Source organism: Schistocerca cancellata, chromosome 2 (assembly GCF_023864275.1).
Source record: "Schistocerca cancellata isolate TAMUIC-IGC-003103 chromosome 2, iqSchCanc2.1, whole genome shotgun sequence".
Classification (NCBI taxonomy): Eukaryota; Metazoa; Arthropoda; class Insecta; order Orthoptera; family Acrididae; genus Schistocerca; species Schistocerca cancellata.
In genome coordinates this window covers 969,075,468-969,090,038 of record NC_064627.1, presented here as the reverse complement: position 1 = coordinate 969,090,038, position 14,571 = coordinate 969,075,468, and the positions used below count along the sequence as shown (strand labels likewise).

General features: G+C 44.3%; 1 protein-coding gene across 4 annotated transcripts in view; it reads right to left on the bottom strand.

The window, feature by feature from the left end:
* LOC126162929 (uncharacterized) overlaps window positions 1–14,571 on the bottom strand; it is a 263,303-nt gene that overhangs the window by 139,397 nt on the left and 109,335 nt on the right. For all 4 annotated transcript variants that reach the window (XM_049919745.1, XM_049919748.1, XM_049919747.1 and 1 more), the window contains exon 2: window positions 1,526–1,775. In XM_049919745.1, coding sequence (XP_049775702.1) covers window positions 1,526–1,775 — 250 coding nt within the window. The remainder of the gene's footprint in view (window positions 1–1,525; window positions 1,776–14,571) is intronic.

The following is a 14,571-nucleotide window of genomic DNA, read 5'->3' as shown; positions in this document are numbered from 1 at the left end:
ACACGTGATACAACCCACTACGCCCTCAAAAACCGCACATGAGCTTTTCATATTCTCTCGCTCACTTCCAGAAAAGTAGGCTATTACTCCTACAGAACATATAAACAGAACGTTTTTGTAGTAAATTTAATGTAGTTAGATTTTGTATTGGGTTGCATTTTCGCAGGCCGCCACAGTTTCCGAGTTATTCAAGAAAAATGCCTCAACCGAAAACGTACCCCAGAACAAATTTTGTTCTTGTTGTTGTGGTCTTCAGTCCAGAGACTGGTTTGATGCAGCTTTCCATGCTACTCTATCTTGTGCAAGCTTCTTCATCTCCCAGTGCTTACTGCAACCTACATCCTTCTGAATCTGTTTAGTGTATTCATCTCTTGGTCTCCCTCTACGATTTTTACCTTCCACGCTGCCTTCCAATACTAAATTGGTGATACCTTGATGTCTTAGAATATGCCCTACCAACCGATCCCTTCTTCTAGTCACGTTGTGCCACAAACTCCTCTTCTCCCCAATTCTATTGAATAGCTCCTCATTAGTTATGTGATCTACGCATCTAATCTTCAGCATTCTTCTGTAGCACCATCTTTCGGAAGCTTCTATTGTCTTCTTGTCTAGACTATTTATCGTCCATGTTTCACTTCCATACATGGCCACACTCCATACAAATACTTTCAGAAACAACATCCTGACATTTAAATCTATAGTCGATGTTAATAAATTTTTCTTCTTCAGAAACGCTTTCCTTGTCATTGCCAGTCTACATTTTATATCCTCTCTACTTCGACCATTATCGGTTATTTTGCTCCCGAAATAGCAAAACTCATTTACTACTTTAAGCGTCTCATTTCCTAATCTAATTCCCACAGCATCACCCGATTTAATTCGACTACATTCCATTATCCTCGTTTTGCTTTTTTTGATGTTCATCTTATATCCTTCTTGCGCTATTCATTATTTCCCGTAGGACTAATAGCTTCACCATAGCAGCGAGAGAATATAAAAATCTTGCACATGATATTTGAAGGCGTTGCGTGTTGCATAAAACTCATGGGTACAGGCAGCTGAATCACCCTGCACGTGCATATGACCATGGCTTCCCCGGCGTATATGCTGTTTGAAAGGTTCTTGGGTGTCCCGCCGGATACGATCGTCGAATGCCCAAGATATTTCGGCGGAATAACCGTCCCGACATCATCCAGTGTCCGCTCTCTACCGCTAGCATTTAAATACTAGCGGCAGGCTATTGCATCAGCACTACCTGATGATGGCGGAACGGTTATTCGCCGAAATATCGTGGGCATTCGACGATCGTATCCGGCGGGACACCCACAAACCATTCAAACACCATTTTTACTCCTTACCCTCTCAGGGACCGTTCCTACAGTTTCTCCTCTAGTAAAACCACTTTGTATAATTCAGTACTGAACACTCACTGTAGTTTTACAACACCGCCTACGCGAAATATATCCGGTGCGTATGCTCGGTAATTCTTGGAACTGGGCAGCAGGGTGCGGTGCGGGGTACTGACCGAGCAGCATGTGCGACATGACGGCGGCCATGCCCCTCGTCAGGTCGTACACGTACAGCTGGACGGGCGCGCCCACGTCGGGCACGGGCGGCTCGTCGGCGCGCCGGCGCTCCATCTCCTCGTCGCTGTCGTCGCCGCTGCCGCTTCCGCTTCCGCTGCTGCCGCTGTCGCTCTCCTCCTCCTCCTCCTCTTCCTCCTTGTCACCGCTGGCAACCGAGCTGCGCTTCTCAGCGTCTCCGCCGACTCCTGCCTGCAATCGCAAACCGCAGCACATTTATTTACACATCGTAGCCACTGCAAGTTCGAGGATGACACGATAAAGAATGCTAGAAAAAACTGGTATGTATTCTAAGCGGATTTAGACTTTCTAGGCGAATCTCGACGATGAAATGTTCTCGTATTATCAGCAGAGTCGGGGCGTCGTTCTGCTGCAACGTTTCAACAAGATCACACTTCGCCTGAAGATGACAAGTAGGAAACTAGTTGAAACGTGGCGCAGATCGACGCCTTGACTCGGCTGATAACCCGAGAAGAAATCATCATGCATATGTACTCTGCTGGTTATTAAAATTAAAACACTAGGAAGGAATGTAATTAAAGAAATTTTACTTATTGTGAGTGTGCATCAAACCGAATTCGGTTTTACGTAGAGTACTCCACGGCAAGGCCCCTTACTTAGCTTGTATTTATCGTGAATCTTTCGCAAAGCCCAAAGTTCAAAATGGTTCAAATGGCTTTGAGGACTATGGGACTCAACATCCATGGTCATAAGTCCCCTAGAACTTAGAACTACTTAAACCTAACTAACCTAAGGACAGCACACAACACCCAGTCATCACGAGGCAGAGAAAATCCCTGACCCCGCCGTGAATCGAACCCGGGAACCCGGACGTGAAAGCCCAAAGTCGCAAGTGACAGGAAAAAAGCGCAGGTGACTCCTGTGTGTAATAAGGGTGAAACAACGGAGCCGCAAAATTCCAGACCAACATCCTCAACGAAAGCATCGCTTCTGCGAAACTCAGCTTGCCCTTTTCTCAAATAATATACTGTGAACTAGGAAAATTCCATATTCCTAGATTTCCAAAAAGCATTTGACATTGTACCCCACTGCAGACTGCTAACGGAGCTAGGAATAGGTTCTCAGATACCTGAGTGGCACGAAGACTTCGTAAGAAAGAGAGCCCAGTGGTTTGTGTCTATGAGACACAAGGGTATCGTTAGGAGTGCCTCCGGGACGTGTGTTACCACAGCTATTATTTTCTATACACATAAGTGATTTGGCGGACAGGGTGGGCAACAATCTGCAGTTGATTGCTGCTGCTGCTGCTGATGATGATGATGAGTGTACAGTAAGGTGTCAAAGTTCAGTGACTGTAGGAGGACACAAGACGACTCGGACAAAATTTCTAGTTGATGTGATGGATGACAGCTAGCTCAAAATGTATAAGTATGTAAGTTAATGCGAATTAGTAGGAAAAACAAACCCGTAATGTTCGAGTACAGCATTAGTAGTGTTCTGCTTGAAAGAATCACGTCTAAATATCTCGGAGTAACGTTCCAAAGCGATATGAAATGGAACGAGCAAGTGACGATTGTGGTAGAGAAGTAGAATGGTCGACTTGGGTTTAATGGGAGAATTTTAGGAAACCCTGGTTCATCTGTAAAGGAAACAGCATATAGGGTGCTAGTGCGACATACACTCCTGGAAATGGAAAAAAGAACACATTGACACCGGTGTGTCAGACCCACCATATTTGCTCCGGACACTGCGAGAGGGCTGTACAAGCAATGATCACACGCACGGCACAGCGGACACACCAGGAACCGCGGTGTTGGCCGTCGAATGGCGCTAGCTGCGCAGCATTTGTGCACCGCCGCCGTCAGTGTCAGCCAGTTTGCCGTGGCATACGGAGCTCCATCGCAGTCTTTAACACTGGTAGCATGCCGCGACAGCGTGGACGTGAACCGTATGTGCAGTTGACGGACTTTGAGCGAGGGCGTATAGTGGGCATGCGGGAGGCCGGGTGGACGTACCGCCGAATTGCTCAACACGTGGGGCGTGTGGTCTCCACAGTACATCGATGTTGTCGCCAGTGGTCGGCGGAAGGTGCACGTGCCCGTCGACCTGGGACCGGACCGCAGCGACGCACGGATGCACGCCAAGACCGTAGGATCCTACGCAGTGCCGTAGGGGACCGCACCGCCACTCCCCAGCAAATTAGGGACACTATTGCTCCTGGGGTATCGGCGAGGACCATTCGCAACCGTCTCCATGAAGCTGGGCTACGGTCCCGCACACCGTTAGGCCGTCTTCCGCTCACGCCCCAACATCGTGCAGCCCGCCTCCAGTGGTGTCGCGACAGGCGTGAAAGGAGGGACGAATGGAGACGTGTCGTCTTCAGCGATGAGAGTCGCTTCTGCCTTGGTGCCAATGATGGTCGTATGCGTGTTTGGCGCCGTGCAGGCGAGCGCCACAATCAAGACTGCATACGACCGAGGCACACAGGGCCAACACCCGTCATCATGGTGTGGGGAGCGATCTCCTACACTGGCCGTACACCACTGGTGATCGTCGAGGGGACACTGAATAGTGCACGGTACATCCAAACCGTCATCGAACCCATCGTTCTACCATTCCTAGACCGGCAAGGGAACTTGCTGTTCCAACAGGACAATGCACGTCCGCATGTATCCCGTGCCACCCAACGTGCCCTAGAAGGTGTAAGTCAACTACCCTGGCCAGCAAGATCTCCGGATCTGTCCCCCATTGAGCATGTTTGGGACTGGATGAAGCGTCGTCTCACGCGGTCTGCACGTCCAGCACGAACGCTGGTCCAACTGAGGCGCCAGGTGGAAATGGCATGGCAAGCCGTTCCACAGGACTACATCCAGCACCTCTACGATCGTCTCCATGGGAGAATAGCAGCCTGCATTGCTGCGAAAGGTGGATATACACTGTACTAGTGCCGACATTGTGCATGCTCTGTTGCCTGTGTCTATGTGCCTGTGGTTCTGTCAGTGTGATCATGTGATGTATCTGACCCCAGGAATGTGTCAATAAAGTTTCCCCTTCCTGGGACAATGAATTCACGGTGTTCTTATTTCAATTTCCAGGAGTGTATTCTTTATTACTGCTCGAATGTTTGAGATCCGCACCACGCCGCATTACACGAAGCATCGAAGCAATTCGGAGCCAGGCTACTAGATTCCTTAACTGTAGGGATCTAGATTTGGTTCGAAAAACATGCAGGTGTTACAGAGAACCTTCGGAAACTAAAAGGGGTATCCCTGGAGGGAAGACAACGTTCTTTTCGAGTAATAATATTGGGACAATTTTCACAATTGGCATTTAAATCTGCCTGCAGAACGATCCTACTGCTGGTGACATACATTCTTGTTAAGGACCACGAAAATAAGATATAAGAAATTAGGGCTTACGCGGAGGCACATAAACAGCCGTTTTTCTGTTGCTCTACCTGCGAGTGGAACAGGATATGAAACGACTAGAAGTGGTACAGGAGACCCTCCGCCACGCACGGTACAATGGTTTGCGGAGTATGTATGTATGTAGATGTACACGTAGATGTAGTAGTTGGAATCCATGATAAAATTTGTACACTACTGGCCATTAAAATTCCTACACCAAGAAGAAATGCAAATGATAAACGGGTATTCATTGGGCAAATATATCATACTAGAACTGAAATGTGATTACATTTCCACGCAATTTGGGTGCATAGATCCTGAGAAATCAGTACCCAGAAAAACCATCTCTGGCCGTAATAACGGCCTTGATACACCTGGGCATTGAGTCAGACACAGCTTGGATGGCGTGTACAGGTACAGCTGCCCATGCAGCCACAACACGATACCACAGTTGATCAAGACTAGTGATCGGCGTATTGTGACGAGCCAATTGCTCGGCCACCATTGACCAGACGTTTTCAATTGGTGAGAGATCTAGAGAATGTGCTGGTCAGGGCAGCAGTCGAATATTTATGTATCCAGAAAGGCCCGTACAGGACCTGCAACATGCTGTCGTGCATTATCCTGCTGAAATGTAGGGTTTCGCAGGGATCGAATGAAGGGTAGAGCCACGGGTCGGAACACATCTTAAATGTAACGCCCACTGTTCAAAGTGCCGTCAATGAGAACAAGAGGTGACCAAGACGTGTAACCAGTGGCACCCCATACCATCACGCCGGGTGATACGCCAGTATGGAGATAAAGAATACACGCTTCCAATGTGCGTTCACCGCGATGTCGCTAAACACGGATGCGACCATCATGATGCTGTAAACGGAACCTGGATTCATCCGAAAAAATGACGTTTTGCCATTCGTGCACCCATGTTGGTCGTTGAGTACGCCATCGCAGGTGCTCCTGTCTGTGATGCAGCGTCAAGGGTAACTGCAGCCATGGTCTCCGAGCTGAAAGTCCATGCTGCTGCAAACGTCGTCGAACTGTTCGTGCAGGCCGGCCGGAGTGGCCGAGCGGTTCTAGGCGCTATAGTCTGGAACCGCACGACTGCTACGGTCGCGGGTTCGAATCCTGCCTCGGGCATGGATGTGTGTGATGTCCTTAGGTTGGTTAGATTTAAGTAGTTCTACGTTCTAGGGCAATTATCCCCTCAGAAATTGAGTCCCATAGTGCATATGGTTGTTGTCTTGCAAACGTCCCCATCTGTGGACTCAGGGATCGAGACGTGGCTGCACGATCCGTTACAGCCATGCGGATAAGATGCCTGTCATCTCGACTGCTAGTGATACGAGACCGTTGGAACACGGCGTTCCGTATTATCCTCCTGAACCCACCGATTCCATATTCTGCTAACAGTCATTGGATCTCGACCAACGCGAGCAGCAATGTCGCGATACGATAAACCGCAGTCGCGATAGGCTACAATCCAACCTTTATCAAAGTCGGAAACGTGATGGTACGCATTTCTCCTCCTTACACAAGGCATGACAACAACGTTTCACCAGGCAACGCCGGTCAACTGCTGTTTGTGCATGAGAAATCGGTTGGAAAGTTTCCTCATGTCAGCACGTTGTATGTGTTGCCACCGGCGCCAACCTTGTGTGAATGCTCTGAAAAGCTTATCATTTGCATATCACAGTATCTTCTTCCTGCCGGTTAAATTTCGCGTCTGTAGCACGTCATCTTCGTGGTGTAGCAATTTTAATGGCCAGTAGTGTAGGTGATTTGGTAGTACGCAGAGTGTACATGGAGCTGCCACCTGTAGCTGGGAACAGCGACTCTTAAAGAGGGATGGGAAAAGCATTCGGTTAAAAACGAAACCTTTTTGTAATTCTGGGTAACTGGTATTTTTTGGTCTCGGTTTAAAGAGGTATTTTTATCCTCTACTGATAACTGGGTATGAAACCTATGTTCAACTTGCCATACGACTGGTGCTAAAATTTTTGGTTTTAGATCAAAGGCTTCTGTAAGATTGATATCCTCTTTGAATGATGATGATTCTGATGAAAGGAGTCAACTTACAGGCCGACATATTACAGATCAAGTATTTATGATTACAGTGTACAATAATTATTCGCCACTGAATTAATTATTGAAATTTTAAATGTTGTCGAGTAATTCTTCCTGGTGCATGTTCCATTTTGCCCACTATTTAAATTGTTCATGCTGATTTTTTAAAAGAACATTTTTTTTTGTTTTGTCAGCAAAAAATCCGTTGTGAATCAAACTCTTGTTATAAAGTAGCTACAGTTATATTCGCTTACACTTTCGCTTGTGCCTGTATCCACAGTTTCGCAGGGTCGGCATGGTGAGATACGGATTTGGCAATGTTAATATTAAGGGGTGCCTTTTTTACGAAACAATAAAGAAAGGAAATAAGAGCATCAGTAATAAATTAAAAATTAAACAATTCACACATAATTTATAATAAAATCATAAATTGATTATTTGTTGTCTGTTTCTATATAATATGCCTTTATCTGCTTCCAGCCCTTACAAACAGACCACATAATACAAAAAATAGAGTTCTCCAACTTCAGTCTTCAACCTTACCAATGACTATTCGTAATGACCGATCAACGCCTGTAAGCAGCTAATGGTCTGGATTTCATTGTAATTTCAGTGGTATGATCCCCTTGTACAAAGTGACTTTTTTAACAGACATTTAAAAAATGAGAATCAGTAGGAAAATAATGGTGAATTTTTTGTAGTATTCAAACCCGTATTATTTTCGAGATACGCGGCGAACAGTGGATGGACTAAGTTCTCATTTATTTACCAGTTTTATTTGGTATTTTGATTCTATGTATCTTGAAACGTATGACACGCAAGTCTGAGGGAATAGTAGAATTTTTTAACTTTTCTTCGATGTCTAACTCTATTGTTCGAAATAAAAGCAATAAAAAACCGAAAATCGGTAATTTCAGAGCCTGGTTATTCTGAGCAGTTGTATCCGTCAAGTTAAAATGGATATGCAAAAAAAAACCGGTTGTTTTAGCGTAACCGCTATTCTCAGCACCTACCTGGCTGCGTATCGAGTCTGAATGAGCTTGGATAAAAGATACGATCGCTGCGATCCTTGCTGCTTCAGCACTAATGACACACTTCATCAATCGAAGTGGCTGACAGGTAATGGCGTTCTGGTCTCTCAACAACCTATGAACAGATATTATCAGTGGGTTAAGGCAGCTGTAGAACTGACTCGCCAGGGCCACTATCGAACGCCTGTATCGTGATAGGTCAGACTAAGACGGGTAACTTGCGGTGTAGCATTGTACTGTTGAAAGATAATGCCACGGAGATGTCAAAGATAGAATATAGATACCGGTCTTAATAACGCTGTAACTCGGCTATATGAAACAGCAGTGACAGTGTTGAGCCAGGGCCGCTTGTGTGTCCTGTGCTATACATACATACATACATACATTAATCCTTGTTCCATAGATCATGAATACGACATTTCATAATGATGTGGAACGTTTCGCTTTAACATAAGTTTTTTTCACAAAATCATTAATTTTTTTACAGTTACTACTTCACATTTAAAAAATCATCTATAGAGTAGAAGGAGTTGTCATTCAGAAATTCTTTTAGTTTTCTTTTAAATGTTGGTTGGCCATCTATCAGACTTTTAATGCTATTTGTCAAATGACCAAAGATTTTTGTGGCAGCATAATTCACTCCTTTCTGTGCCAAAGTCAGAATTAATCCAGAATATTGAAGATCATCCTTTCTTCTAGTGTTGTAGCTATGCACTTCGCTGTTATTTTTGAATTGGGATGGGTTATTAATGACAAATTTCGTAAGTGAATATATGTATCGCGGCGGTACTGTGAATTACCAGAATTCGTTAAATAAATGTCTGCAAGGTGATCGTGGGTGGGCTGCAGCTATTATTCTGATTACACGCTTTTGTGCAATGAATACTTCTCTTAATGATGAATTGCCCCAAAATATGGTGCCATATGAAAGGAGTGAACGATAATAGTCATAGTAGGCTAATTTACTGATATGTTTCTCTCCAAAATTCGCAATAACCTTAATAGCATAAGAAGCTGAACCTAACCGTTTCAGCAGATCATCTGTGTGTTTCTCCCTGTTCAATTTCTCATCAATGCACACACCCAGAAATTTTGAATATTCTGCCTTAGCAACAGACTTCTGTTCATAGTCTATATTTATCAATGGTTTTATGCCATTTACTATACAGAATTGTTTAAACCGTGTTTTCTCCAAATTTAGTGAGAGTCCATTTGCAGAGAACAACTTAATAATTTTCTGAAAGACATTATTTGCAATTTCCACAGCTGAGTCTTGCTTTTTGGGTGTGACTACTACACGTGTATCATCAACTAAAAGAACTAGCTTTGCAACTTCATGAATATAGAGTGGCAAGTCATTAATATATATTAAGAACAATAAGAGACCCAAGACTGAACCCTGTGGGACACCATTCTTGATACATCCCCAGTTAGAGGACTCTGCTGAATTTTATAGACTATCTGTACTGTTAATTTAAACCTTCTGCATTCTTCCAGTTAAATATGTCTAAAAACATTTGTGCACTATCTCACTCATACCACAATACTTAAGCTTATCTGAAATAATTTCATGATTCACACAATCAAAAGCCTTTGAGAGATCACTAAATATCCCAATGGGTGTTGTTCGGTTATTCAATACATTTAATATTTGATCAGTGAAAGCATATATAGCATTTTCAGTTGAAAAGCCTTTCTGAAAACCAAACTGATATTTTGTTAGTACTTTATTTTTACAAATACATGATGCTACTTTTGAATACATTACTTTTTCAAGAATTTTGGATAAAGCTGTCAGAAGCAAGATTGAGCGGCAGTTGTCAGTATCAGAACTATCCCCTTTTTTATGCAATGGTTTAACAATAGAGTGTTTCAGTCTAATTGGAAAAATGCCCTGTTTCAATAAGTTACCACATATGTGGCTGAGAATTTTATCAAATTGCACAGGTACTGCTTCTTCCATACACTGCCTGTCGTCGATCGCCTCGCCTTTCTGTGCTCTCGCGTCAAGCGAAGCTGCAACAGTGGCCACTTTGCGGACAGTCCAAGGTGCTCCAGATTGTCGCACTCTGTGCATATTTTTCTGGTTGCAAACAAGCCTAATTCGTGACTCAAGGTAAATAACGTAGCAGTTCGATCCTGTGTGACCTAGTGAACAATGTATTTGTCCTCTCAAACACCAGGTGCTCGAGACCGATTACATCATGCGCGGAACATGTCCATCCTGAACCTATCCATTAGACTGTCAAATAACAGTCATGGGATCCCGACTAACGGGAGCATCACTACCACGTAACGATAAACTGCAGTATCAATAGGCCACGATCGTGCCACCGTCGAATCCCTACACGTGCTGGTGGACATTTACCTTTCTTACACGTGGCACAACACGACATGCGCAAAAAACGAACATAATTCAGTTGCCATTTCTGAATGAGAAACCTGCTGGATAATTTATTTGATAGTACCGTCTTGGAGATGGCTGCTAAACAGCAATTATGACCACCTTCAATTAATAAAATAACAGTTGGCACAAGTTTGTTTATTTAGAACTGTTCGATACAGTTCCCCACAGTCCCCACAGTCGTTTAATGAACAAAGTAAGAGCATATGGACTATCAGACCAATTGTGTGCTTGGATTGTATACATAAATGACCTTGTGGAAGACATCGGAAGTTCACTGAGGCTTTTTGCGGATGATGCTGTGGTATATCGAGAGGTTGTAACAATGGGAAATTGTACTGAAATGCAGGAAGATTTGCAGCGAATTGACGCATGGTGCAGGGAATGACAATTGATTCTCAATGTACACAAGTGTAATGTGCTGCGAATACATAGTAAGAAAGATCCCTTATCATTTAGCTACAATATAGCAGGTCAGCAACTGGAAGCAGTTAATGCCATAAATTATCTGGGAGTACGCATTAGGAGTGATTTAAAATGGAATGATCATACAAAGTTGATCGTCGGTAAAGCAGATGCCAGACTGAGATTCATTGGAAGAATCCTAAGGAAATGCAATCCGAAAACAAAGGAAGTAGGTTACAGTACACTTGTTCGCCCACTGCTTGAGTATTGCTCACCAGTGTGGGATCCGTACCAGATAGGGTTGCTAGAACAGATAGAGAAGATGCAACGGAGAGCAGCGCGCTTCGTTACAGGATCATTTAGTAATCGCGAAAGTGTTACGGAGATGATAGATAAACTCCAGAGGAAGACTCTGCAGGAGAGACGCTCAGTAGCTCGGTAAGGGCTTTAGTTAAAGTTTCGAGAACATACCTTGACCGAAGAGTCAAGCAGTATATTGCTCCCTCCTACGAATATCTCACGAAGAGACCGTGAGGATAAAATCAGAGAGATTAGAGCCCACACAGAGGCATACCGACAATCCTTCTTTCCACGCACAATACAGGACTGGAATAGAAGGGAGAACCGATAGAGGTACTCAAGGTACCCTGCGCCACACACCATCAGGTGGCTTGCGGAGTATGGATGTAGATGTAGAACGCGACCTAGGTTTCGATACTACTATGAGCATCTTCTTCAGAAGTACCTGCTATTAGATTGGGTACATGAAAAACTGATAGGTGAATCGCTAGCCAACCAGGTCAAGTCACATGTAACTACAGTTAATACATTTGACTTGATCTGCTTAACTAGTGATTCACTTGACATGTAACAGTAGGTACCTCTGAAGAAGTTGCTCATAGTAGTACCGAAATCTTGGTCATGTTTCAAATAAACAAACTCCTGGGAAATGGTTATCCGGTTATTTCATTAACTGTCTAGCTGACAAACCTGCTATTTCCCGGCTAATCATTTTCTCAATTTCCTCGCTGTGTGACTGACTCCACACAGCTAAAGCACACCAGTAGACCCAGAAAAGGCCACTGTAGCCGGGGCCGATACTTTGCTTTCTCTCTCTTTTTTTTCTTTTCCTTTTTTCATTATGACGCGGTACGATACTCAAAATGTAACTCATGTTAACTGAATCTGGCCGAGGAAGCCTACCCTATTATAGAATCGTACGTTAATAAACAGCCATCACTCACAATGAAGACATCTATGGTTTGTAGACGGAAGACTGCGGCTAGGCAACAAAATAAACAATAGCAAAGTATCTGTTTCGAAGCGTGAACGCCGCGGGCCAAGTGTGTTCTGGCGCGCAGCCTGGCGCTTCCTCGGATGGGCTCGTCCCCTTGGCCCACTCCAATGCCGCCTTGGTCACCAGCAGCCTTGAGGACGGCCTTTCCAAGGTGTCCGCCTCTCTTCTGCCGCGTCCGCTGTCTACCAAAATGTAACACTCCAAAATTCTTCGTCGCTGACTTTCTCAAGCTCAGGAATGGATGAATATCAATTTCAGGCGCCTTGGTAGCCGCACGGTCAGCACAACGGATTGCTAAGCGAACGGTCCCGGTTCGATTTCATGCCTTTTCGGCGATTTTCTCCGCTCGTATCGTCATACTTGACATTCTACTATTGAGATGGCTGAATAGATACGTCCCAAAAGCCAATAAATTGAAAAAAAATATCAGTTTAAGTATTGTGTAATCCTCTCTTCTCCGTGAAGCTGCACTTTACCTTGTGAAAGAAGTAGTACTTCATAAATATGGAATGAAACGTCTCAGTTTTAGATCGATGTACTCGCATTCTCAGTGCTAATCCGACTACCTGACTCATGTTCCGTGCAGTTTTCCCAAATTAAAATGGCCGCCACACTGATTTTTAAACAATATACTGGTGGTTACCGTCCCTGTAGCTGCCTCATACAAGCAGTTGCTTCGTCTGTAACATGTCATCACTGGGATAAAACGTGATCATATAACATTGATTTTTGTTTTGTTTTGTTTAGGGCGCTAAGCTACAAGGTCATTAGCGCCCAGTCACAAACGTTAGTACACTAATAACGTAGAAAAAAACAAGGGGACAACACCAGAAAGTACTTACAAAGACGCAGATAAACAAAATAAAAGCGTTAGATCTCAGTGGACAAGTCCGTCAGTGTAATAAAACTAAGGACACGAGCAGCTGCTCGAGCGTCATCAGCTAAAAGTTCCTGTACGGTAGACGGCAGACACAGGACAACACGAGAGTGAATAAAACGGGGACAGGACAATAAAACATGGCGCACTGTCAATGGATGACCACAGGGGCACTGCGGGGCGGGGTCACCGGACAGGACAACAGGTACCGGTGGCTAAATCGGCAATGCCCAATCCGCAACCTGGCCAAAATGACCACCTCTCGCCGGGAAGGGTGTGAGGAGGTCGTCCAAGCCGTCGGGATCGGTTTGATGCCCCTAAGCGTTTAACATTGATGGCCGAGATAACCCTAGATAGTGTTGTTGCACCATCTGCTGCAAATCTTTCTACGTGACGCCATTTCGGCGAATTGCACGGCGATGAACATGAGCTGAAAGGATTAGTGCAACACAAACACCCAGTCCCCGAGCGAAGAAAATCGCCGGCCCGGCCGGGAATCGAACCAGAGGCTCCACGATCTAGAGCGGTGGTGCCCAACCTGGGGGTATTACCACGTGAAGGGTAAAATGAAATGTTCATAAGGAAAAATAGGGGTTCAATTCTGCTTCGGCCACGAAACGAAACTATTTTTATAAGGTTATTAATATTATCGCTACTTCGTAAGACTGTAATGCCGATTCCGTAAATAAGAAATGATCAAATTTTTTCAAATAACAGCATTAACACGTGAGAAAATGAGTTAGAAATTACAGTCTGTGAAACTATTATATGACCACATTCCTCAGATAACCACAATACACCCACTGAAATGACAAAAGCAGTGGGATAGCGATGTGCATTATACAGTTGACATTAGTGTCATGTACACAAGTTATAAAACGGCAGTGCATTGACAGAGCTGCCATTTGTTCTCAGATGATTCATCTGACAACGTGACCACACGACGGGAATTAACAACCTTTGAACGCGGAATGGTAGTTGGAGATAGACGCATGGGACATTCCATTTCGGAGATCGTTCGGGAATTCAATAATCCAAGATCCAAGGTGTCAATCGTGTGCAGATAATACCAATTTTCAAGCATTACCTCTCACTATGTACAGGGTGTTTCAAAAATGACCGGTATATTTGAAACGGCAATAAAAACTAAACGAGCAGCAATAGAAATACACCGTTTGTTGCAATATGCTTGGGACAACAGTACATTTTCAGGCGGACAAACTTTCGAAATTACAGTAGTTACAATTTTCAACAACAGATGGCGCTGCAAGTGATGTGAACGATATAGAAGACAACGCAGTCTGTGGGTGCGCCATTCTGTACGTCGTCTTTCTGCTGTAAGCGTGTGCTGTTCACAACGTGCAAGTGTGCTGTAGACAACATGGTTTATTCCTTAGAACAGAGGATTTTTCTGGTGTTGAAATTCCACCGCCTAGAACACAGTGTTGTTGCAACAAGACGAAGTTTTCAACGGAGGTTTAATGTAACCAAAGGACCGAAAAGCGATACAATAAAGGATCTGTTTGAAAAATTTCAACGGAC